The sequence below is a fragment of the Fundulus heteroclitus genome, unplaced genomic scaffold (assembly GCF_011125445.2).
Source record: "Fundulus heteroclitus isolate FHET01 unplaced genomic scaffold, MU-UCD_Fhet_4.1 scaffold_161, whole genome shotgun sequence".
Classification (NCBI taxonomy): domain Eukaryota; kingdom Metazoa; phylum Chordata; class Actinopteri; order Cyprinodontiformes; family Fundulidae; genus Fundulus; species Fundulus heteroclitus.
Genome location: NW_023396573.1, coordinates 250,790 through 278,080, shown reverse-complemented (window position 1 = coordinate 278,080; position 27,291 = coordinate 250,790). Strand labels below are relative to the sequence as shown.

The window sequence follows — 27,291 nt, the reverse complement described above, 5'->3', positions numbered from 1 at the left end:
ATCCAAAGAAAACCTTTGACCACCGCTACTTACATTCACGCATCTGTGGTCAGTTTGAGATGTTCTTCCAAAAGTTAAAATGATTGAACACCGATAAACCTCAAACTAGTATATTTCCGCTTTGCAAAGACCCGACCTACTCTCCTTCTGATTGACTAATGTCCTGGCTCTGCCAGATTTCATTGGTTGAACGCAGCTTCTGTTTAAAATCTTGAATAAAAAGTCGGCACGGAACATTTTGCGCTCATTTTCCAAATGACGAAAATCCCTCACAGCGATGGAGAACTTTAACCCTTGATAATATTACTTATTCAGATCAGAAGGGGGAGGAATGTACCCCCCCCCCCCCCCCAGGGATAAAACATGAATGACCAGAGGGGGGGGGGGCATCACAACCAGGGGGTTGATGCATACTGATGCAAAGTCAGTATGCATCACGATAAAAATAAATTAGCTGCTGCTAATAGGTGTTGAGTTTTTAGGCCCCACCTAACTTATCATGCCAAAGACGCCACTGCTGCCTACTGATGTTTGGACTCTGTTGCTGATAAATCTAAGTATACATCACCAGAGTGGTTGCATATACAGAAATTTGCTATTTCAGTTAACTAACAAGCACAAAAAATCAGAAGAACATAGGAATCAGATTTAGAGGCAAATGTATTTTTTCGAAATTATTAAACAGCATTTGCACATTTCATACAAAATAACACTGACATAAAAAACAAAAATACTCTTCTTGTCACAATCCTGAGGTATTTGGTTATTTATTAGTTTTTCGGTTCCTTGGATTGTGCATCTTTCAGTTAGTGTTTGTTTTGTATATAGTTTATCTGTGTTTCATGCTCTTCTAATTTCCCACCCTAGTTGCCTTCTCCGCTGTATGTATTTCTGTTGATTATCTCGCACCTGTTTGTAATCCAGATGATTATTGGCCAGCATATTTAAATTCCTGGTTTCTGTTCAGTCTTCCCTGGATCCTTAGTTAACTCTGGTTAATCTGTTGGTTTATCTGGTCTGTAACCTTACCTGAAGTTCCGTCTGTGTCCTGTTCATTAAAGTTACTTACGTTTATGATGGCTCTGCGTCGCCTTCACTGCATTTGTGGCCCTCAATAACCACAAATCATGACACTTCTATGATTTTATGTAGTAGTAAGTGGTCATTATCCCAACTGTCGTTTTTGATATTTACTTTGAAATATATACTTGCTGGTGGTTACACTTTGCGGATTTTGAGGCAGCTGATTTGCATCTGCGTGATGTTCAGATGATTACTTACTGTACTGCAGGACCCAAACGTCCAAAAATACAGTGGGAAATCCTGAGTGTTGGTCAGGGAATTTAGAACTTGATAAACTTCTAGACAGCACTCTGTCACCCTTGCCATACAAGTGCACTTGTAATAAAACACATTTAATAAATAATGAAGGCTAAATATAATATATTGGAATGAATGTTTATCTAATTATTCCAATGTAAAGTTTCAAAAATATGAACCATGTATTGTCTTCTAAGCTAAACAAAGCTGAGGAAGCTCTTGGCTCTGCTGTTGGCTCAAACATAGAAGGAAGCTGCTCCGAGAACTCTTCTTCTGACTCGCCCTTCTCATGATAGTGAATCATTATCAGTAAACTGATAGTTGAGTGAGCCATACAGAAAAATAAGAACCCTCCCTACTTTCTATGTTGTCAGCCATTGTAGCACCAGTCAGTTTATCCACCAGGGTTCCCCCTTTATGTCACAAAGTAGCGCGACAGGATCTAAAAAAAAAAGTCCTTTTTAGTGAGATTTGTGACCATATATCTCAACAACCGTTTATTTAATCTGTATAATATTTATATCAAAACAGCTTTGTCAATGTAATCTTTCCATTCAGTTTTTTTTTTTTACCATTCATGTCACAGGCACTTTAACAGTCCTTTTAAGGTCTAAATTAAAACTGCTTTTTTCAAAGCCACCCATAAACCTCTAAAGAGAATTTACTTCATCCCATGTCAACATTAATTTTTCTATCTTCCATTTTGAATGAAAAAAGTGTTCTCTCCGCTGTGCTCCTTCACCGTATGTGACAACCACATCCAGTCCCTGGTTGGTAGACGTGACTTGACAGAAAAGTTCAGTATTTAGAACTCCTGCGAATGTCGTTGCGGGTTCCCCTCCATTTGTTCCAGGTGAAACGCGCCAATCGGATCGCACAAATCACGTTGTTGGCTGCTACACCAGGCCTTTTGCATATGTAAATCACCTACTCAGGCTGCCTCATTCGCGTTCGGTGTGAAAGCACCATGAGACAACTGAATCAGTTTGCTCATAAGGAATGGGGCAAAATACATTTTGACAGGTGCAGAGGAGTCATTAACAGTTACAGAAATTGACTGCAGTGCAGTGGTGGCAAAAGTACACACATTTGTTACTTAAGTAGAAGCATAGATACTGCAGTTTAAAAACACTCTGGTAAAAGTTGAAGTATCAACTTGACCTCTTTACTCATGTAAAAGTAAAAAAGTATGTGCTCCAAAAACTACTTAAAGTATAAAAGTATAAAGTAACCTTTTTAAAAAAATGCCACTATATGAATTGAAAGCTTAATTTAAACACTGATTAGTTTTACATGTGGCCCAAGACACAACATAATCATTAACCCATTAATCAAAGACAAAGTCACTCAAGGAGCATGTTCTCTCTCAAACTTTATTGGAATTCAATTCCAAACAGAGGTAGTATTCAAGCCTGCAGAACTGCCAGAACATAAATGTGTGAGTTCCATCAAATACCTAAGGTAAACTATACCCTTTGGTGCAAAAACATTCTATGTAGTTTGTGTGTGAAGGGAGAGAGAGAGAGAGAAAAGAAAGAAAGAGAAAGAGAAAGAAAGAGAGAGAGAAAAAGAGAATAGCTATAGAATAGCTAACCAATGAGTGTTTGCGTTATATGACTCATCCAATTACACTAGTTCTCACTAGGTGTGGATGGCGCCAATGATCTGCATTGGATGGCGCACATTACGTGAAATAAATATTTATAAATTTTAAACTGAAGCCAAAAGTAACGAGTAACGTTTGTTTTAAAAATGTAAGGAATAGAAAGTACAGATACTTGTGTGAAAATGTAATGAGTAGAAGTCAGAAGTAGGAAGAAAAATAAGTAATGGAGTAAAGTATAGATACCTAAAAAGTGTCCTTAAGTACAGTAACAAAGTATTTGTACTTCGTTACTTGACACCTCTGCTGCAGTGACTGCCGCGAAATCTTTTTCAAAAGATATTATAGGTACCATCATTTTTGTCCAGGTATGTTTTATTGGTTTGTGTTTAAATTTCTCTGATAAACCACAATTCAAACGTAATGTCTGATTTTCATTGGTTAATTTTCAGTACATTTTTATTTATTATTACTTTTCAAGTTACTGAAGTGACCATTGTGAGATATCAGTTTATTAAGAGAGGGGTACAAACAATTTTGTCCATCTCTGTATCTGACTTTGTTATGCATTTAGTTATAATTCTTTAGTTTAGCAATCTCTCACCCCTTTTGACTCAATTATGTTCATTCAAACATTCACTCACATGCTGACAGCGGTACACTACATTGTAGCCACTGGGGCAGACTGACAGAAGCGGGGCTGCTAGACAATTGGTGTCACCATCCATCGGAACATCGCTAGCAGGTTAAGTGTCTTGCCCAAGGACCCAACGACTGAGATGGGCAGAGCAAGTTTTCGAACCAGCAGCTCACCGGGGAACAAACTCTTTCATTATGATTCAGGCCTGCATCACTGAACCATAAAATAAATGAAACGGTCTGCTAATCTTTGGACATGTTCATATGACGTTTTTCTGCAGAAAACAAAGCAAGGGATCGAAACCAGGACCAGGATAAGAAGCCATTAAACCAACAGAATTTATGCAATGAAAAAAGGTGCTACAGCAGTCCCACAGAAGAAGAGACTGAGAGGAGCACCTTACCACAAGAGCTCCCTACTTTCTTCAGCTTGGCAGCCCTTGCTGAGGTAGCGGCCATGGAAACTGTTCACAGGTAGGAAGTCCTGCCTTCCTGATATATTATTTAATAGGTGGATAACGCAAGGCCTGTGGGTGGTCATTTAAAGTCTGATGTCCCTGTTTCAGAGGCCAGAGGAACTTGGCTCAGAGCAAGAAGAAAGAGCTTGCACAAACTCCGGTTCTCATATCCTGCGCTGATCAGTGAAGTGTTGCTGCTTCTGGAAGAAGATGACATGAACAGTAGTAGTGAAGCTTTGCTCTCATGGGAGGTCTCTTGTTTTGGGGGGTTTGGACAAACTCCAGTCTCTGATTTTGCTTGAATTCAATGTAAGGGGAAATAAACCCTGTCCTCTTCTCCTGCCTGCCCCGTCCCTGCTGCTGTCTCAGTGTTTTACCTGAGACTTTATCAGATTGAGGGAGAATGCTTTTCTCAAAGGATAGCTTTGTGTCTTCAATGGATGATGTACTTGACTGTCGATGAATTCCCTACAGTAAGAGGTGGTCAGTACAGTCCAGTTTTAGAGAAACAGGTAAAGTGGAATTTCAGGTAGATTGTTTTGTCAAGTGCACCAGGTGCTTTGAGAAAAACAGTCATAAGAACATTGGTGCTGCTTGTCTGTCACGCAGTAGGCCAGCAGCTCCTGTGTTATGCAAACAAAAATTATCCTCTCTCGTTAGTACTTTGTGGTTATAAAGGGGGCCATTTAAATACTTCCATCATTGTTTTACATTTATCATAACTTGAAGGGAAATTACCTTATTAGTTTTGGAAGGAAGTTGTGTGACTTCTTAGTTTTCAGTATCTCAGCTGCAGCAGTCAGAGGGTCCTCAGCTTGGCTAGTAAGGGAGATTTGTTGGACTGGTTTGTCTGCAATCCTCAGTAATCCTCAAAACTTTTCAAGCTCTCACTGTTGTGTACTGTATGTGACACTGACCACTCTTAAGTACCACACGTTATCCTATTTTAGATATTAAGAATGCACACGATTTCCATCTACACTGATGTGTTCCATGTGTACGAATATTAAAACATCAATACCAACACATTTGTGGCTGTGGCCACTAAGTACTGTTTTGCACCAGCACTGAAAAAGAAGACCTGCTATATTTACACCTGATTAGTCTGTGCAAAAGAACCAGACGTCCCTTAATGCAAGGCTTCCTTCATAGATGGTTACTGTAGATTTACTGTAACTAAGAGCTAAATGTTTGAACCTTACCTGCACTGAAGCGGCTTAGGCTTAGAGTACCTCACCTTCAGTTAGTACATAGTGAAAATAGATGAAATAGATGTCAGTATGTAAACAGCATCTGACACACTGACTTTATAAAAAATTGTCATAATTATACCCCAAAACTGTTGGAAAGAAGCCATTTTAAATGTGAAGTGTTGGGATTGAAAATACATAATTTTTACAGGGCTCTAAAAGTGCCAAGAGCTTGTAGTCATGTTTTTTGTTTTACCCGCTGAATAGTTCCCTGCACCTCTTTAAACACCCATGTATTTGGGAAAGCTTTTTTGCTTCCATCTTACACCCAAAATAAAATTTAACCAGATGGACAGACTTCCATTAACAACTACTTATTCAGTTGTTTTTTTCTTTGTAGTATACTAATGTTGTATCCAGATATTTATGTGATCATGTTTTAGTTTTAACAAATGTTGTAGCAACTGATGCTAGACTGAATGTTAAGAGAAATGCATTCCCCTAAATCTGAACCAGAACTGACAATAGCAGAGGGCAGTTTATCTTTATGTTCACTGTCCCTCAAGGATGGTGTCCCTTTTAAATCCTGCTTCTCGGAAGTGAAAGAAGTGTTTCAAATCTAGCGTCAAACCTACCACCTGCCCTCTGCCACCACAAAGCCCTGAAGCACCATTGTCATCTCAATTTCAATATGTTTAGAGTGTGGCTTTCTCATAACTTGAGTAAAAGGCTGATTTTTAGGCCTGCATATTTTCTGTGTAGTATGCACTGCTTGTGTATTAACTTACAAACTGTACTAATTTGACGGTGAAATTTGAGTTGCACATATGAGAGTAATGCAATGCCTCCCCCAGCCACAGGGTTCTTCCACCACAGTCATATCTTTGACATTCTGAATCCAGTTAGCTGCAGGTTTCTACATGAAAGACCAGACATTTGGAATGCAAAGCAGGTTTTAGAGGCCTTTTGAGGTACCTTCAGGTTACGTTCAGGATATTGTCTTCTGGGTCATGGGAACTAAATGTTTGAACCTTACCTGCACTGAAGCGGCTTAGGCTTAGAGTACCTCACCTTCAGTTAGTACATAGTGAAAATGGATGAAATAGATGTCAGTATGTAAACAGCATCTGACACACTGACTTTATGAAAAATTGTCATAATTATACCCCAAAACCAAAGCTTTTTACTTTATTTCAAAACCTGAATTTAGGAATGAAATGGTGGTTCTTTAAAATTGACAACAGATTTTCTGTAGTAGATGTCCAGGATTTGAAGTTGTCTTAAAAAAAAAAAACAAAAAAAAAAAACATGTAAAATGTGTGGCTCTAAACTTGTCTTATTTAGCTTGTCTGAGAGCAAAAATTGTGCTTGGGTTTGTAAAGTTTGCCAACCCCTGCCCTAAACGATAAAATATTTTTTGCAGTACGACTATAACACATTTAAAGCAGATTTGTAAGATTTAAATCGTTTTGAACATTACCTAAATATAAAGATTAAATTGTGCCCTTGTATCTCATAAGTGATTCTTTTTGCAATAAAATCACTGGAATATTAAATATCATACCTTTAATAATATGGCCATTATTAGATTAATGATTGACATATTCAGTCTTTTTTGCATTGTTGCTGTTATGCTACATTTCTTTTCTGCCTTTTTCTTTTTCTTTGTGATTTCTTGTTTAAGCGCATTTTTCTTGTTTTAGATGAATGGGCAAATGCTGGGGTGGTCAAGTCAGTCTTGTAACACCCGAAACTATCATCTTCATTGTTTGGGTTAGCTTGGTCAGATCTGTTGATCTGTTTCATATTGTAGGCTTCAGATGTTATTAATTGTCAGATCCATTTGTTGTATTGACGTGTTCACGGCTGGAACAATTGCCACTCGAAATCGGCACAGTTCTGAGAACAACCACCAGGCAGAGCTCCTGCCACTGATGCCATTGGGACCTGACATGCACACTAAATACATTAGCATTTTCCCTTTAAAAAAAAAAAATTATGTCAGGTTTGTTTGTGTGGTTTGAAAGACCACACAAAAAGGTCTTGAAAAGTCTGGAAAGACTCGGACAGCAGGCTTTTGCAAGAACAAAAAGCATCTTTACTAGAGTAAGGGTTGTGGCAGTAGAAGCGCTCAGCCATCCTGGGGTTGTATCACATGAATGTACTAACTTTCTTGTGCTTCTCATCCAGTAGAGTAGATTAGGCCTGAACAGGAAAACGGGTTGAAAATCAGTCATGATTCAAACATATGATATACAAAAGAATGTGCTTTAGCAGAGTGTGGTGACACCTTACACAGTTTGCCAGGGCAGTCCTGATGAATTTATGTCACCCCTCAAAAACCAAGTCAAGCTACGCCAGCTTGAGGTACTTATTTATGTTCTTGAAGGGTGCTGGACCATGGTGAAGAAGATATAGTTTTATAAGGTGAGGAGCTTCTTTTTATCTTTAACAATCTTTGTATCCAGTTGAAGTCTTTTGGCATCATGGTGATGCCAGCCTCCTAGAGCTACACCATGGTCTTGTGCTCTGTGACCTGTCAATGTGGAGACAGAAGAGGGGAAAGCTGCACTTTCTGTCTAACCCCCATCTCCACTGAGCACAGCAGTTCTAAGCTGGGCTGCATTCACTAATGCAGATCAGGATGTACTTATCTGATATCTCCCCCGTGGCCTCATCACACTCTGTCATGTTAGTGAAGATGCTGGGCCTGTGGCCACTAATGCAGGCCCAGTACACACTCAACATGTGTACTGGGCCATTACAGTGCCCATTACAGTAGGCACAAATGGGTGCTGGTGGGATCACTCGTTGACTAGTGCGCTGTTGCCACCTCCGGCACTTCCCGAGTCATTTGTCTCCTAATCTTATGTTTTGCATTTTCTTCTTTCACAACTGCCGTCATGTCCTCTTTCACTCCAGCCATAAATCTCCTCTTTGTCCTTTAGGCTTACTGCCTTGTAGTTCCAGTCTTGACATCCTTCTACCTATATACTTACTATTCCTCTTCTGTACATGTCCAAACCATCTCAATCTGTCTTCTCTGTTTTTATCTCCTATACAGCTAACATGAGCTGTACCTCTGATGTACTCATTCACAGCCATCTGTGAACATCATAGTCCATAGCGAATCCTGTCTAACCTTATCTGTCAACCTCTCCATTATCACGGCAAACAAGAAGCGACTCAGAGACAATCCTTGATGCAGTACCACTTCAACCTTAAACTCATCTGTCGCACCTACTGTCTTACAGTTCGTATACATGCTCTGCAACCCTCTAACATCTCTTCTACTCTACATTTCCTCATACAAGGCAATAGCTCCTCTTTCGGCACCCTGTCATATGCTTTCTCTAGATCTACAAAAACACAATGCAGCTCCATCTGACCCTCTTTGTACTTCTTCATTGACACCCTGGAAGCAAATACTGCATCTATAGTACTTCCTTCTCTCTTTCCCGACTGTGCAGCCCATCATAAAGGTCACTGGCCTTTGTTTACCACTACATGCAGTTGTAGCTGGATCTCCCAGTATTCCTGGCAACTCTCTTCTGTCGTCAGTGTTTCACTTTTTGTTAGCTGATCTATTTATCTCAACACATAGCCATGAGGTGCTTCCAGATGACTTTACAGCAACAGCAAATGCTATCAGGGAAAACAGGCAGGAGAGGCATTGGGATGTCTTCTGGAAGGAATGTTGATAAAGCAACTTGGTGGTGGAATGAGGAAAGCTACACAATTTTCTTCCTGTTTCAGCTACCACCACTTTGTTGTCTGTTCTATATTTGTCATCTTCTGCACAATCAGAGTCATTCTATACACAACCACCCTGTACTGTATGGCAACTCTCAAACTACTACCTTGCAGTCATTGACTTCCTTCAGGTTACATCGTCTACACAAGCACTGGTGTACTCCTCCTTCTGCTCTTGTAAGTCACCGTGTGTTTCTGTCTCTTTTGGAATAAAGTACTCAAACAGGTATTTTGATCTTCTGCAAAGTCTTCCACCAATCTGTCCTGCATTCCTGTTCTGAATACCAAACCTTCCCATTAGCTCCTTGTCACCTCTGTTCCCAGCTCAAAGGTGTCCATTGAAATCTCATTCACCATTGAAATCACTCTCATCTCTGGAGATATTATGCATTACTTAATCTAAATTACATAAGAATTTCTCATCTAACCTGTGGGGGATAACCCCTAACAACACTGAACATCACAACTTCAATTTCTACCTTAAGACTAATCATTCTAGCTAACACTCTTTATCTTCATAACATTTCCGACAAACTCCTTCAAGTTCAGTGCTACACAATTTCTCTTCCCATCTACACTATGATAGAATAGCTTCAATCCTGCTCCCAAGCTTCTAGCGATGCTACTATCCACTTGGTCACACAGTATGTCCACCTTCCTCTTATGCGTTATGTAAACCAACTCTCTAGTTTTTCCTGACATATTCCCAACACTTAAAGCCCCCATCTCAGTTCTAGACTCTTGCCTTTCCTCTTCTTTCTCTGTCAACAGACATCTCTTCCTCCTATTCTTAGCTGACCACTAGTAGCCCAATTTCCAATGTTACCCTGTCGATCAATGCGGGCTTTAAATGATCCAGTATGGAGATTATGTTTTTTTTACTCACATGGTAAATTTGACAAACGTTTTACGCTGAACACCCTCCTGATGCAACCCTGTGCATGTATCTGGGCTTGACACTGGCACAAAGAAGACACAAGGCTCTGCGCTCCCTAGCCAATGGGAAGTCTATAATAACCCTTTATTTGATTCAGCTGTGATGTGTAGATATAACCCCGCCCATGAAGGTATTAAGGTAAGTTACAATCATTGGATAAACAATAAGAAGATTTCCAGAAGTTTTAATATTCCAAGAGACCGTACAACCATTAACACCCCCACCTTCTTCCCCTGGAGCTCTACATTCCTCTGTTTAGACCAATACTTCAATGACCAAATTCTAGATAAAACCTACTGTAATTAATGTGAGATGTGCTGTTACAATTTATTCCTACTGTAGTTTACGTGAGTTATCTTATTACAATTTTCTGGGTTTTGGTATACATTAATATTGTTCCTATATATATATATATATATATATATATATATATATATATATATATATATATATCAGTGACGTGCAGTCAGGGGGCAGCAAGTGAGGCCAGGCCTAACTTGTCATCATGGAAAGAAAGAAAATATATAATAACATAATATAAATTTTGATTCACTCAGTCATTTGTATTAAGTATTTTTTTTATCTAATTTCCTCATTTTCGATCATATTCTCTTTAAAATTGCAGACTTTTCGCTATTTTTCATGTAAATCCTTGGTGGCGCTTGATAGCGAAGCCAGTGAGGCCGGAGCGAGCTTGGCCTCCCCTGGAATTGCGCAATCCCATGTTAAGTGCGCTGGCTTCCATTCCGTGAATGCATCTTCCTGTCTCTAGATCATAAATTCAATTGTTAAAACAGTTATGAACTGATTTTCCACAATTTAATATATGTGGATTACGAATTGTGTTTCGGTCATCAAAATGTGTGCTGGTAACATGTTTTCGTGCGCGGCTGCGCGATCATAAAAGGCAAAGAACTGGTTGTAGGGGAGAGCGGCAGTTCCTTGGCCTCTAGACAGGGGGCGTTCAAGGAGCACCGCTCCTGATCCCGAAACTGTAGACTCACAGCAAGTTATGGATGTTTTATTAGCGAGTTATGCTCAACAAGTAAAGCACTAAAAAGACTCAAATATGCAGTGGAACAGGACTGATCAAGGAAGGCTTTCCTCCTTGGCAGTGAGCTCCATTGAGACTGAGAGACTTTTAAAACTGAAGAAGATAAAGAGAACTTTTACCGGAAAACGACTGATATTTTTGTTCAGAAAGAGCGCTGCATGGACTTAATTTATAAGTAGAGGTAAGACAACGATAATTATTCATGTTTTGGCTTTGTAATGAAATGTGTGTAATGTGGGTTATAGTTTTTAAATGTGTTACAAATGCTGAAATCCATCATAACTCATAAACTGTTACCAATCAAATGACAAATAATTTCGTTTTTTTTTCATCAAAGAATCAATATTTTTTACATGCCTCTTGGTGAATTGATTTGGCTCAATCAGTCTCCTTCAGCACTTTGCAATGAGTCTACTCTGTAGAGTGTATATATTTGTAAATCAGACTCTGATGACGTCAGTGCCTCACCAGCTATGAACCCTACCGCACGTCACTGATATATATATATATATATATATATATATATATATATAATATATATATATATATATATATATATATATATATATATATATATATGTATGTGTATGTGTGTGTGTGTGTGTGTGTGTGTGTGTGTATATATATGTGTATATATATATATATATATATATCTATATCTATATATATCTATCTATATATATCTATATCTATCTGTGTGTGTGTCTATCTATATATATATCTATCTGTGTGTGTGTATCTATATCTCTATCTGTATGTGTGTGTGTCTCTATATATCTATCTCTGTGTGTGTGTCTCTCTATATCTCTCTGTCTCTCTCTGTGTGTGTCTCTGTGTCTCTCTATATCTATCTCTCTATCTGTGTCTCTCTATCTCTCTGTATCTATCTGTGTGTATGTGTCTCTCTCTCTCTCTCTGTGTCTCTCTCTGTGTCTGTGTCTCTCTCTGTGTGTGTATGTGTCTATCTCTATATCTGTGTATGTATCTCTCTGTCTGTGTCTCTCTCTCTGTCTGTCTCTCCCTCTGTGTCTCTCTACTCTCTCTCTATATCTATATATATATATATTAGGGCTGTCAATCGATTAAAAAAATTTATCTAATTAATTACATACTCTAATTAATTAATTCAATTCAATTCAATTTTATTTATATAGCGCCAAATCATGAAACATGTCATCTCAAGGCACTTTACAAAGTCAAGTTCAATCATATTATACAGATTGGGTCAGATTATACAGATTGGTCAAAAATGTCCTATATAAGGAAACCAGTTGATTGCATCAAAGTCCCGACAAGCAGCATTCACTCCTGGGGAAGCGTAGAGCCACAGGAAGAGTCATCTGCATTGTACATGGCTTTGCTGCAATCCCTCATACTGAGCAAGCATGAAGCGACAGTGGGAAGAAAAACCACCCATTAACGGGAAGGAAAAACCTCCGGCAGAACCGGGCTCAGTATGAACGGTCATCTGCCTCGACCGACTGGGGTTACAGAAGACAGAACAGAGACACAACAAGAGAAACAAAAAAGCACAGAAGCACACATTGATCTAGTAATCTGTTCTACATTAGATGGAAGTAGCGGGTGAGCCGTCTTCTCTGGATGATGTCACAGTTAACAGAACGCCAGACCAGGTGTACCTACTATGAAGAAAAAGAGAGAGAGCAAAAAGTTAAAAGCTGAAATGACGACAGTCATTTCAATGTAATACAATGCAAAGCTGGAGAACAGTAGACTGAAGAACAGTAGAAATCAGTAGAGTGAGAAAATTAGACCCTGATGTCCTCCAGCAGCCTAGGCCTATCACAGCACAACTATAGAGATAGCTCAGGGTATGAGCCACTCTAACTAGAAGCTTTGTCAAAAAGGAAAGTTTTAACATTAGTCTTAAAAATAGATAGGGTGTCTGCCTCACGGACCAAAACTGGGAGTTGGTTCCACAGGAGAGGAGCCTGATAGCTAAAGGATCTGCCTCCCATTCTACTTTTAGAGACTCTAGGAACCACCAGCAGACCTGCAGTCTGAGAGCGAAGTGCTCTGTTAGGAACATACGGGGTAATCAGAGCTCTGATATATGATGGAGCTTGATTATTAAGGGCTTTATACGTTAGAAGGAGAATTTTAAATTCTATTCTTGATTTAACAGGAAGCCAATGAAGGGAAGCTAAAATTGGAGACATATGATCCCTCTTGTTGATTTTCATCAGAACTCTTGCCGCAGCATTTTGAATCAGCTGAAGACTTCAAACTGCATTTTGTGGACTTCCTGATAGTAAAGAATTACAATAGTCCAGCCTTGAAGTAACAAATGCATGGACTAGTTTTTCAGCATCACTCCTGGACAGAATGTTTCTAATTTTGGCGATATTCCGGAGGTGAAAAAAGGAAACTCTGGAAACCTGTTTAATATGGGATTTAAATGACATGTCTTGGTCGAAAACAACACCAAGATTTTTAACTTTATTACCAGAGGCCAAGTTAATGCCATCCAGATTAAGGGATTGATTAAGAACTTTATTTTTTGAAGACTCTGGCCCAAAGATTACAACTTCTGTCTTGTCAGAATTTAAATGCAGGAAATTTAAAGTCATCCAGCTTTTGATGTCATCAAGACATGACTGCAGTCGAAGTAACTGATTGGATTCATCAGGATTTATGGATAAATATAGCTGAGTGTCATCAGCATAACAGTGGAAATTAATCCCATGCTGTCTGATAATTAATCTAAATTAATCGCATATAATTTTGCTGTGAAAGTATTTTAAATATTTAAATTCAAATGATTCAATGAATAATCAGCATTAGATAAATTAAAGTTCAAAAACTCTTATTCACATTTCATGCCTTCAGACGTTTTAACATGTGTCGTTGTGGCATATGTGGCACACAGTAACGTAGGGGACACAATGAAAATAAATGAACACTCCCCTCAATATCAACACTTTACAACAGTAAAGTGACGCACGTGCTACTTCCGGGTTACGCCGGTAAGAAAAAGCAGGACTGTTCTCGCCAAACACCGTGACAAAACGGGTGAATTAGAGCGTGCTTTTAGTTTATGCCACACAGAGGCATTCCAAATCGTTGGATGTACGTTTCTTTTGTTTACCGAAGGACGAAGAAAGAAATGGATATTTTCAGTGAAAAAGGACCCAGGCAGACAAATCCCAATGGACTGTAGGAGCCATCATACCCCAACAGAATTTGCAGTCTACACTTAATCTCCGGTAAATAAAACTTAATTTTGCACTGGTCATTGTCCTGCTTAAATAATTAGAGCTGCAAGCGGCGTCGATCAGCCCTGCAGCCAAGCGCCTTCGCGCACCGCCGGCCGCCAGCCACCACAGAAGTTGTCACACATTTTCTCCGCCCGTCCACCGGGCGATACACACGAACGCGTTGAGCAGCGCTCACCCACGACTCACAAAACATCTAGTGCAGATCAGTCGATGCAGAGAGGAGATACAGACGTTGAATAATGATAATGCATTTGGCCACCGGACCGGACTAAATCGTTTGGCCAGCATTCACAGACTCGCTATCTGGACTGTATCTGGCAATCTGATACCATCAACCATCAACTTACTCTTAAAACGATCTTGTGATACGTTACCTAAAGAAAAATACGTCGAGAACTCGTTGTTTGCTCTGTTGGCGTCTGCCGCTGTGCTCGCCTTCTGCCTTCCAGTCCAGCGTGCAGGCGCGAAAAACGCTAATATATATATATATATATATATATATATATATATATATATATATATATATATATATATATATATATATATATATATGTATATGTATATATATATGTATATATGTATATATGTATATATATATATATATATATATATATATATATATATATATATATATATGTGTGTGTGTGTATATATATATATATATATATATATGTACAGTGTTTCCCGCAGCACTGTCTTAGCGAGGCGAACTCACGCTACCGCCTCTCTAACATTACAAAAAAAAACTAAGTCAATATGCTTGTATGTTTGTTTAACGTTAACACGCGTTTTTTTGTTGTTGCTTTCGCGCGTGCATATGGTATATGTCAGGGAAAAAACAGGCAAAAATACATGGATACGCCAACCCCCCCACCCCCACCCCCCCTTTCGCCAGTCGTCCGTGCAAAACTTGTCTTCTCTTCAAAACCCATCTGGGCTGTGGAGGACCCATTCACAGCTCTGTCCATCCAGAGCTCAGTCTAAACTCCGCCTTCTGCGGAGCAGGAGGCAAGGGGGGAGAGCGGCTCCCAGATGAAGCCTTTATTCAGAACCAGTCATGGCTGCATGCTGGATCAGAAAACCGTTCTGCTAACCAGATGCATTCTAAAACGCCAACTAGTCTGTTTTTAAGTTTCGTTCTTATTTATTCTGCATTTTTTAACTACGTACGTTGTGTCTCTGTGCTTTACCGCTCATACTGCCCCCCCCTCTCGCAGCCAGGTGCTTTTATCAGTGGCCAGCCTTCAAAACGTGAATCACTGCGTTTAATGTCCTTCCACTCATACCAAAATGTCCCAATTGAAATCAATAGTAGAGCCAGTAGCTGTATTTCATGCTCTTGCTTTTAACGACACAGAACCAGCGGTGCTTCGGTGGGCGTGGTTCCTTGCGCTTGAATTCAGGTGCGCAAAATTACGTTACATATAATTTAGGTGTGCACTTTTAAGGGTCATTTTAAGGAACTTGTAACATCAGGGGCTTTAGCTCAGACCCATTTTTCCCTCTCTCCCATCTAAAGGAACCCTTTACATTCTTCATTTATGCATTGTCCCCACTGTTTATCCAGCAGCTGGATCAGCGTAAAGACGCAGCGTGAACCCCAGCGTGCTTTTAAGTGTGGCAGCTGAGGGAAAAATGTTGGACGGTATAGGCTTGATGAAACTCTGCCTCATTCACTAATGAGACCAACATGGATAGAATAATGATAATCTGTAGTGTTTTCTTATTGCCTGGATGTGAATCTGTCCGTCCGTCCGTCTTCTTCCGCTTATCCGGGGTCAGGTCGCGGGGGTGGCAGCTTCAGTAGGGAGGCCCAGACGTCCCTCTCCCCGGCCACTTGGGCCAGCTCCTCAGGAGGAATCCCAAGGCGTTCCCAGGCCAGCCGGGAGACATAGTCCCTCCAGCGTGTCCTGGGTCTTCCCCTGGGCCTCCTCCCGGTGGGACGTGCCCAGAACACCTCACCAGGGAGGCGTCCAGGAGGCATCCTGACTAGATGCCTGAGCCACCTCAACTGGCTCCTCTCGATGCGGAGGAGCAGCGGCTCTACTCTGAGTGCTCCCCGGATGACTGAGCTCCTCACCCTATTTCTAAGGGAGAGCCCAGACACGCTATGGAGAAAACTTATTTCAGCCGCTTGTATCCGGGATCTCGTTCTTTCGGTCACGACCCAAAGCTCGTGACCATAGATGAGGGTAGGAACGTAGATCGACCGGTAAATCGAGAGCTTCGCCTTTTGGCTCAGCTCTCTCTTCACCACAACGGATCGGTACAGCGCCCACTTCACAGCAGACGCCGCACCAATCCGCCTGTCGTTCTCCCGCTCCATCTTCCCCTCATTCGTGAACAAGACCCCAAGACCGCTTCGCACTCGGCTGCGAACCGCTCCAGTGAGAGCTGTAGATCACGCCCTGATGAAGCCAATAGGACCACGTCATCCGCGAATAGCAGAGACGCAATCCTAAGGCCACCAAAACGGATCCCCTCAACACCTTGGCTGCGCCTAGAAATTCTGTCCATAAAAGTTATGAACAGAATCGGTGACAAAGGGCAACCTTGGCGGAGTCCAACTCTCACCGGAAATGAGTCCGACTTACTGCTGGCAATGCGGACCAGACTCTGACACCGGTCGTACAGAGACCTGACAGCCCTTATTAAAGGGTCCGATACTCCATACTCCCGGAGTACCCCCCACAGGATCCCACGGGGGACACGGTCGAATGCCTTCTCCAGATCCACAAAGCACATGTAGATTGGTTGGGCAAACTCCAGAGATGGAGTTTCCCTCACCGCTGGTGTCCACCAGCGAGTTCGAGGGTTGCCGCCGCGACACGCACCGACAACCTTGCGGCCTCAGCTCCAACTAGCCGCCTCAACAATAGAGGCGCGGACCATGGTCAATTAAGACTCAATGTCCCCCGCCTCCCTCGGGACATGTTTAAAGTCCTCCCGGAGGTGGGAGTTAAAGCTCCGTCTCACAGGGGACTCTGCCAGACGTTCCCAGCAAATCGCCATCGGAGCCAACTCACCACCAGGTAGTGGTCGGTGGAGAGCTCCTCCCCTCTCTTCACTCGAGTGTCCAAGACATACGGCCGCAGATCAGATGAAACGACAACAAAGTCAATCATTGAACTGCGATCTAGGGTGTCCTGGTGCCAAGAGCACATATGGACACCCTTATGCTTGAACATGGTGTTTGGGATGGACAATCCATGACGAGCACAGAAGTCCAACAACAAAACACTACTCGAGTTCAGATCAGGTGGGCCATTCCTCCCAACCATGCCCCTCCAGGTCCCACTGTCATTGCCCACATGAGCGTTGAAGTCCCCCAGCAAAACGAGGGAGTCCCCAGGAGGGGCACTCTCTAGTACCCCTTCCAAGGATGTGAATCTGGATGTGAATCTGACAATTTATATTGTGCCTTTTATAATAAATGTAATATTTTCCTATCAAAGGTAGTAAACAAAGCCACCCCCCCCCCCCCCACCAAATTAACATAATCTCACTCTTAATTTTTGGTAAAAATTGAGAGTCAGGAAGTTAATTTCGGACACTGATTGTGTCGTCGTCACCCCCCCCCACCCCCCTTCAGTCATCCGCGCAAAACTGGTTCCAGCCGACAAGTCACCACCTCGACTAAGCAAATTCATGCGGGAAACACTGTTATGTATGTATATATATATATATATATATATATATATATATATATATATATATATATATATGTATATGTATATATATATATATATATATATCTGTATATGTATATATATATATATATATATATATATCTATATATATATATATATATATATATCTATATATATATATATATATATATATATATATATATATATATATATATATATGTATGTATGTATGTATGTATGTAAATATATACATGTATGTATATGTTGCCCTGTGATAGACTGGCGACCTGTCCAGGGTGTACCCCGCCTCTTGCCCGGTGACTGCTGGAGTAAGACACCAGCAACCCCCGCGACCCCATGAGGGACCAAGCGGGTAAGAAAATGGATGGATGGATGGATGGGTTTAATAACATGGTTATTAAATCTTAAATCACAATCTTCATAACTCATGTTTGTTTGCAAATAATGCTGAACTGCAACCAACCTGTGATTGGCTAATTTTGGTTTACAGTAAACAGTAAGCTCCATAGAACTAAACTACGATTTCTCATCTTAATCAGAAACAGAATAAATAATTTAAAATTTTCAGAAATGTAAGAAACCTCTGGTTATCCAAGCAGACTAGAAATACCTGTATACTTTTATTGCAAAACTGAATTCCCTACCCCTTTTCCTCCCATTTCACCCCCCAACACTCTACCTTTTTACATTAATATACCTCTTTACAGCAAGTAAATTTATGAACATTAGCCAAAGAAATAGAAAGGTATGTTTCAAGGGAAAATCCTTTTGGAGGAAATAAAAATTATTCTATCTTAAGTGTTGCACTGGATTTTGTAGGCTTTCAAATCTTCAGTTAACATTGTCAGTCCAATTCATTTTGATTATCCAATTGGATTACGTTTGTCTCAATAGGAAGAGTTTAAGAATCGTGTTGTCTTGTTCACAAGCGATGGTAGATGGCAGAAAGGTAACAAGAGATGGACAGACTGGGGCTGCATCTACAGTAATGTTGGTGCTGCTCTGGTCTGTTGTGGTAAAGAAAGAGCTGAGCCAAACAGCAAAACTCAATTTACTGGTCCGTCTACATTCTGACCCTCACCTATGGTCATGAGGTATGGATCATGACAGGAAGAATGTGATCCTGGATACAAGCGCCTGAAATGAGCTTCCTCCAGAGAGTAGCCCGGCTCAGCCTTGTGCTGTGTTCAGACCAAACGTGATTTAAAGGTAGAGTTGCTGAGTTTTCCGGAAATGTAAGTAATAAACACCCATGTCGTTTTTGTTAATAACTGCGCATGCGCAAGATCGTATTTCCTGCTCTTCCGTTCCTCAGGGGGACCGCATGACGAAATCTCCCAAATCCACTCTGGTCATGTTTCTTTCTACTGAGGCCTTCCTCTTCTCATAAACTTGTATGTGGTTTGCTTCTTGCGACCATGAGTCATTTTCAAAGTATACTGTGAGAGCAGCGGAGCTACAATGAAGGGCTAACACCAAAGCTAACCAGATACATAAACACTGGAAGTGTGCATGCGCAGCCAGCAAGCAGAAACTAACAATGAACATGCATGCACATTGGTATTACGTGAGCATGTCTGAATGATTGGCATGTGGAACAACCAATAGATAAGACGATATACCTAGAATTTGGGGGACAAGGGGGCATGTGCAGGATGAGACACAAAGGCATCTGATTGGTTCTTTCCATTCAGACTGAATGACAGGATTGGTCAGGGTTTTTATAGGTCTGCGGTTCTCACAGAGATCTAATTTTTAACCTCCTTTTTTCTGGATACATAATGTATTGACTACTCTCAGAATGGAAGGACCATTTCACTCAGTATAACAAAAAGTGTCTCTGAACTGGATTACCAACTATACCTTTAAGCATCAGGGGCAGCTGATTGACATGCAAAGTCTATAGTGGTCGCTCATCTAGGAGCATTGAGAGGTGGCGTTCAGTCTGCATTAGAGATAGGGTGAGAAACTCTATTGTCCGGGGGGAGCTCAAAGTAGATCTGCTGGATCTTGTTGAGGAAAATAAATATCTTAGTGCTGAGGAATGCAGGTGGTTGACTGTCTCTCCCTGGTGCAGGGTAAGGTAAACATTACATGAGTTTTATGGCAGGTGGGGGAGTAGGTCAGAAAAAAAAGAGTTTCTTTGTTCGAACAGATGGGCCCAGCCACCCTCCTCCTGAGCTTAGCGGGAGGAGCACTAAGCTTATGAAAAGGATGTTTTTCCAAAACTTAGATCAGACAAAAGCTGCAATACCAAGGGAATGGACCTAGATACACTGGTAATGTAAACTTTTGTCTCCATTCGGAATTCCTAATGAATTAAATATGCATATCACAATGTTTTACCACTGATCAATGCTTTTCTCATTTATCGTCAAATCTTAAACCGGGGTAAAAATGGGCCTTCAGAGCGAAGCGGGATAGGCCAGAACTACTAAAAATTAACAATCTCCACATCAAAAGGAGCCAGTTGAGGTGGTTTGGGCATCTGATCAGGATGCCCCCTGGTTACCTCCCTTTGGGGGTTTTCCAGGCATGTCCCACTGAGAGGAGATCCCGGGGAAGACCCAGAACTCGCTGGATGGATTATCCTGTATAGCCTGGGAATGCCTTGGGATCCCCCAAAATGAGCTGCAGTATGTTGCTGGGAAGAGGGATGTCTGGGTTTCTTTCCTTGACCAGTTGCCCCCGCTACCCGATCTTGGATAAGCAGAAGACAATGGATGGATTATGTTTGTGTTTAAATTCAGGGTTTGTCTCAACAGTCAAGGGCATCAATCAGTGTATCTTGGAACTGAAAGTATTTGCACCTTATGACCCAAACCAAAATGATCATGGTCACTAAATAAAAATTGAATATTTTCTTCAGTCTATATAACTGATGCTTTGATTTGAATCACTGAATGTACCTAGATATCCAGAGTACAGACTAGCCCTTCATTCTCTCAACTTTTCTATTAAAAATTGCTTCTTTAAGATTTAAAATTCCTATGTTACCAAATTAACTGTAATACCCCTTTGTGCTAGTGCTGTCTTCTTGAATGTAATAATTTTCTACCTATATTTTTCTAATTCAATCTGGATTGTACTGTAGGTATGTTATGACAGCATACTGTTGCTTCTGTGCAGATTTTATTCTAACTGTTAACTAAAGGTCAAGTGTGATGAATATATCCAGAAAACTTCATGGCGCATGCATTGACTTATGTGAAGAATTCTTTCCCTGGTTTAGTTCGAAAGTAGGGACAATCTTGCAAGCAGAATATTTCTGTGTGAGTTTCAGCATATTTATAACTCTTCAAAGTTTTGTCAAAATTTAAAACAGAAAAAGCATTTTATCAGTTTATACATAACCATGTATTAGAATTTGTCCTTAACTAGAATGTAGATTATGCCTTCCTTTTAATCTAACTTTGCCATGAGGTTTTCTAAAGGCCTTCCTAACTGATATGTTGTACATCAATTGACATTATTAATCATGTGCTTGCCATACCTTATGTGATCAATGTTCTTCATGATGTGCTATTATGCATAGTGAAAGCCCAGCTTGTTTAGTACTGCCTTGCCTTACTTGTTCCCATTGTATTGTGGAATCTCCTCTTTATTCAGCCCACATTACTGTCAGATCACTGTTTGATGACATAATTATTACTTGTACAGCACCTATTAAAAAAACCTGTTAAACCTGTATTTTTGTGACAGATAGAAATTTTGTTGTCAGCATTCTTTGATTATTTTTACTCGTGTCAATTCTTAGATTTTTATTTTTTCAATCACTGTTAAAAAAGAAAAGGCTTAGAGTACAGCTTTCCAGCTGATGAAAATGCTGGTGTATGATAAAATTTCTGTTACCAAGCAAACCAAACAAATACCAAGCCGCACTTAACAGAATAATCAAGTCTGAGACTACAGGTTTACCTGGCTTTATACCAACAATAAATTCAGAAATGATCATGGACAAAGCAGCTTTGGGTGGGTCCAAGATCTCCAAAATCTTGGTCTTAATGAGAAAAACGACACAGCTTCCCCTCCTGCACTCTGGTGTCTGCCGGACAAATGTATTGAAAAATTATTTTAAGCGTGGTATCTACTCAGCATTTATGTTGGAAATATTTAAGGGCATATTGGTTAAAAATATGGCTTGTGCTTGTATAGTGCTTTAACTAGTTTGACGACTCCAAAGCGCTTTACTCTACAATCAGACATTCACGTTCATGTTAGTAGCCACAGCTGCCCTGGGGCAGACTAAAAGAGGTGAGGCTGTCCTGGCGCTACCGGGCCCTCTGACCACCGCCAGCAGGCAATTAGGGGGATGTGGCTTGCCCAAGGATACAATAACGGTAGGTGCCGGGGTTCAAACCAATTGCAGGACAAACTCCATACTCATGAGCCACAAGGACAATAGAGTCTTCTATCTTGGCAGCCACTGCGGTGTGGAGGGCAGCCCCAACAGTGTGGAGGCTACTGGGGCTTCGCTCCCCAGCAGAGTGGAGCCCACTGGAGATTTGCTGCACAGCAGCTAATCGATCTAACCCAAAGCACACTCCACCGAATCAGCACAGTGCGGATTCCGAATATCCGGTAGGCCTGAGCGATAAACCAAAAATTTACAATAACCGACATAATTTTGCCCATGTCAGTATTTTCTCTGTTTTAAAAAAATTAAAAGGCACCTTGTTTTGGCTGCATATAGAGAGGCTCTGTTCATGTGTTGCAGCCTGAAAAGAGATAATATGACAAACACTGCAGGAATTTATTTAAAATTCATCCATCCATCCATTTTCTAACACGCCTATCCATTGTGGGGTCCCGTGGGGTGCTGGCACCTATCTCCAGCTGTCAAAGGGCGAGAGGCGGGGTACACCCTGCACAGGTCGCCAGTCTATTGCAGTATTTAACATTTTATTTATTTATTTATTAAATTCAATTATTTGGAAAACTAAAATTCAGCTTTAATCTTTGTCAAATAAAATATAACAGTAAATATATATTTCTATAAAATTTTCTCTTTTATGGGTTCTATCATTTCCATGCTATTTTTTGTAATAACATAGTGAACTTAACACCAGCTTCATTTGCAGTTTTTAGCATCTTCCTAGCTTAGATGCATGTTGTACACATAGACATGCATAAGTAGGCGCCTTGTTGGGCGGGCTGGCCTTATGCTGCTGATGAGTCATGTAGGATGTGGCAATTAAAATATGGGGACTTTAATCTCGTAATATACTTTGTATTCATAATATTACCTTTATTTTTGTACTGTTACAAGTTTATTGCCATATCCTTTTGGCTTTATTCTTCTAATGTAATAATTTTATTCTCGTAATAAGAAAAAAAAAAAGAATCTATAGCTTGGCCCTAATACTCCAACGTGAAATATTGCCAGGACTTTGAAATGGTTCTTTAAATGACTGTATGACTGTTCTCGTAATGTTCTGGCTTGCTTCTAATAGTGACATTTTTCTCATATTAAAAATAATATTAATAATTTTTATTTATAGGCACCTTTTTGGACACTCAGGGTTACCATACTTTGTTGTTAAAAACAACTCAACACGCAAAATAATAAAAAGTGATCATAAAGCAAAAAATAAAAATCAGGTTAAAATTACACATTGTAAATGAAATCATAGGGAAAATGGTTTTGAACAGGTAGGTGTTGATTTTGGATTTGAAGTGTGGGAGTGAAGAAGTGTTTCTGAGTTCCGGAGGTAGACAGTTCTAAAGGCCAGGTGCAAAGTGGCTGAATGCTCTGCTCCCCATGGTGGTGAGACGGCGGTGAGTCGTGTGGATAGGAGAGTGCAGGAGGGATTAGCAAGGTAGGGAGAGGAGAGGCTTTGAATGGACTTAAAAGATAAGAGGAGGATTTTAAACAGAATTCAAAATTAAATTGGGAGCCAGTGGAGCTGTTGTAAAACACTGGTGGATGGAGGGGTCATTGTGATTATGCGGGCAGCTGAATTCTGGACTAGCTAGAGTTTATGTAGGAATTTGTGAGTGACACAGAGGAGGAGAGAATTGCAATAGTCTAGGCGAGAAGTGACGAGTCTGTTAACAAGAACAGAAGAATACCACTTTATTCTCACAATATTACCACAAGTGTTCGCATTATATTTTTACTTTATTCACCTATAACTTTTTTTTCTCAATTTAGTAATTTTATCCCTGTAGTTTCCCCACAAAAAACCTGCTCCTAATCTGTGTCTATACCAGATCTTAAAAAGTTCACATGTGACATGTTTTTGTAAAATAAAGACCACAAATGTTTAGATTTAACTGATTTTATATCTATCTATCTATCTATCTATCTATCTATCTATCTAGATATATATATATATATATATATATATATATATATATATATATATATATATATAATCTCTATGTATATTTCTTTACAAGTATGTATAGTCTCCATCTATAGCTTTCTATCTAACATTGATCAACACATTTATGTATATAGCGAAACAATAACAGTGTGTACATGTATCTGAAAGCTAAAAACCTTGAAATTGAATGGTCTTGCACAGCTTTGTTGCCACTCTGCAACTTTAGCATGTCCAGTTTGGCAACATGGTGTAGCCTTAATTTATAGAAGGCAGACACAAGTGAAATTAGCACAAAATGGTTATTGTAAATCCCAAAATGAAGAAAGAAGAAACACATCTTCAGAACCTATCTGGGCACAGACATACTGACAGAAGGCCACCTTGACAGTGTGTCCTGACATTATCTGGCAAGCAAGGTGCTCAGTTGATCTCACTACCTTTACAGTGCCTTCAGAAAGAATCATCAACCCCTCTTTGTTTTTTAGAGTGAGCAGGTGATAGCCCTGATCAAACAATGCAGGTTCAGCATCAGCCACCAAACTACCACGGCACACCTAACAGGACAGCTTTTTAAGAATTTGGCAAACAACAAACTCCCAGATGTACACTTGGGCATTGTCCACAAGACCACCAAATCAGTTTGGTAAATAGTTGTGGTCACAAACTACAGTGCAAATGTTGGCAAAAGGGGATGGAAGCTCTTTGTTATCTTCTGCTCCTGGAGAACAGGACATCTCAAAAGCAGACAGGAACACAGTTTTCAGCCTCAGCCCTCCTCTACGCTGTCGTCTGCTGGGCTCCTGGCTGCGCAGAGCGGGACAGAAAGAGGCTGAATAAGCTGGTGAGGAAGGTCACTTCTGTCCTGGGCTGCACTCTGGACTCTGTGGAGGAAGTGGCTGAGAGGAGGGTGTTGTCCAAGCTTACATCCATGATGGACAACACCTTTCACCCCCTGCACCAGACTGTAGATGAGCTGAGAAGCTCCTTTAGTGACAGACTTAGACATCCTGTCTGTAAAAAGGAGCTGCTATCAGATTATACAATGCTGCACTATAACTGTAATAACCATGCAATTACTAGAGTGCTATTACTATCCAATACCCTGTGCAATAACCCTGTTAAATAAGCAACTTCACCTGTATAGTTATCTCACTACCTCACTGTTGTTCCTTACCTGGTACCACCTTAATGCACATTTTGTATTTGTATTTGTATATAAGCCACCCTGAATGAACATAGTAATCTCAAATCTCTGCTTTATTTCCTTTGTATTTTTATTCTTTATTCTATTTTTTCTTTGATACACTGTATATATATGTGGACCCACTGTCTATACCTTATGCACCTTTTCCTCCTTTTGGCACCTTCTTTTGATCACTAAGCCGATGTGTGACAAGTGAATTTCTCCAATGTGAGATCAATAAAGCTTATTTTTTAATCTTGCATGAATTTTAACAATTATTTTAATGACCTTTGTAACCATGAGTTTATATTTTATGTCAGTACAACTGTCTTTATTAATTCAAGTTTCAATGTGTCACATGTGTCCCTTTAAGACACTGTACTACCTGTACAGTCTGTAATCACTTGACTCCACCTCATCCAGTCTCAACAAGTGGAAGACAGTGAGGTTAAGAAAATAGAGGAAATTTCAAATGTCTTAGCAGCGGTGGCGGTGAAGCTGCTCGCGATGGTCCTAAAATAGTTGTCAGGCATGCTTTTTGCAGGCTCTGGCAAACAATTATTATTAAGCCATGATTTAATCCATTGTCCATGTGTTAGCCCCGCTTTAAAATAACATAAGAGCTTTTTGTTCTTAGTTTAGCTTTTTCTACAAACTATTCCACCCTTCATTTTCCTTTTTCCGCCGTCAGGTAGTCAACATATATATGCTAACATGCCAGACCACGACTGCAACCAGTCATATGAGGGTTTACTGTGACCACATGCCTATTAAGAACAGAAGTAAGAAAAAAATCAAGCTTCAAGAGTTCAAATGTAAGGAGGACGCTGCTAATGCCATTCTTCATTAGGTGAACTTAACACAAAGAAGGACAATCGGACTAAAATTTTGAAGAGCAATGAGAGAAGTATTGAGACTAATACAGTAGTTATTGATGTAAACAAGAAAGTATCAAAACAGTCAACCGTCTTAAGACAGAAAATACTATGCTCAGAATCTCCTGTGACTACCATGCATGATATAAGAGATGTTGGAACTTGAGGATTACTGGATTACCTGAGAAAGATGGCGACGACGTACGTGAAATCATAACTGGGATCAAAGTTCACCGTCAATGAACGGTTTTATTTGGGAGACATGAAAAGTGGGATGGACTCGGGAATGTGGAGGCAGGCGCAGACGGACGGACATGGGACTAATGACCCTTTCAATTTCATAGGGTCCAGTGAAGCGGGGGGCGAGTTTCCTAGCTGTCGGGTTCGTCAAGACGTCTCTGGAGGATAACCAGACCTTCTGACCGGTGCGATACTGGGGGGCTGGAACTCGGTGCTGGTCGGCGAACCTCTTGTTCTGCTCTGCAGTGCAAGTAAGGGCGGTGACGGTGGATCTCCAAGTGTCCTGGCCAGGCCTGCTGACAGCTTTGCTTGGGCCCGGAACAACGCAGTCTTTTTGGGCCCCCCCCCTCTACACCTGCCGCCACCACACACACACACACACACACACTAAAAGTCAACTGTACTTCATGCCCTGGAAATCTCTGTATTTTATACTGAATATTTTCAACCCATCTATTGAATTTAGTGCACTAGTTGATCTTTGCTGCATAAGAGAACAGCAAGCACTGCAGCCAAAATATGGCCTTTTTTGACCTGCTGTATATTAGCCAGTCCCTAAGCTTGATGTATCATGAAACTGTTGACCTTTCAGGTTTTGTGATTTTTACTTTATTATTACAATTAAATAATAATAATAATAATAATAATAATAATAATAATAATAATAATAATATGTTAATATGTTAATAGTGTTTTTTTTCCCTAATCCACCTCTTATATCTTTCAACCTTATGTAATTTTCTCTGTGTTGTGTGCACCTGCCTGTTGCTTTAATAATTTTCCCCGTCGTGGGATAAATA

At 40.3% G+C, this 27,291-nt stretch overlaps 1 protein-coding gene across 6 annotated transcripts in view; it reads left to right on the top strand.

Annotated features, from left to right (window-relative positions):
• LOC105921694 (BBX high mobility group box domain containing) overlaps window positions 1-26,889 on the top strand; it is a 106,071-nt gene extending 79,182 nt beyond the window's left edge. For 4 of the 6 annotated variants that reach the window (XM_036129373.1, XM_036129372.1, XM_036129378.1 and 1 more), the window contains 2 exons: window positions 3,844-4,036; window positions 4,129-9,190. In XM_036129373.1, coding sequence (XP_035985266.1) covers window positions 3,844-4,036; window positions 4,129-4,207 — 272 coding nt within the window. In that variant the 3' untranslated portion in view covers window positions 4,208-9,190. Of the gene's footprint in view, window positions 1-3,843; window positions 4,037-4,128; window positions 9,191-26,595 lie in introns of those variants that run through there. The other 2 variants (XM_036129375.1, XM_036129376.1) reach the window with 2 other exon arrangements.
• Window positions 26,890-27,291: the final 402 nt, after the last annotated feature.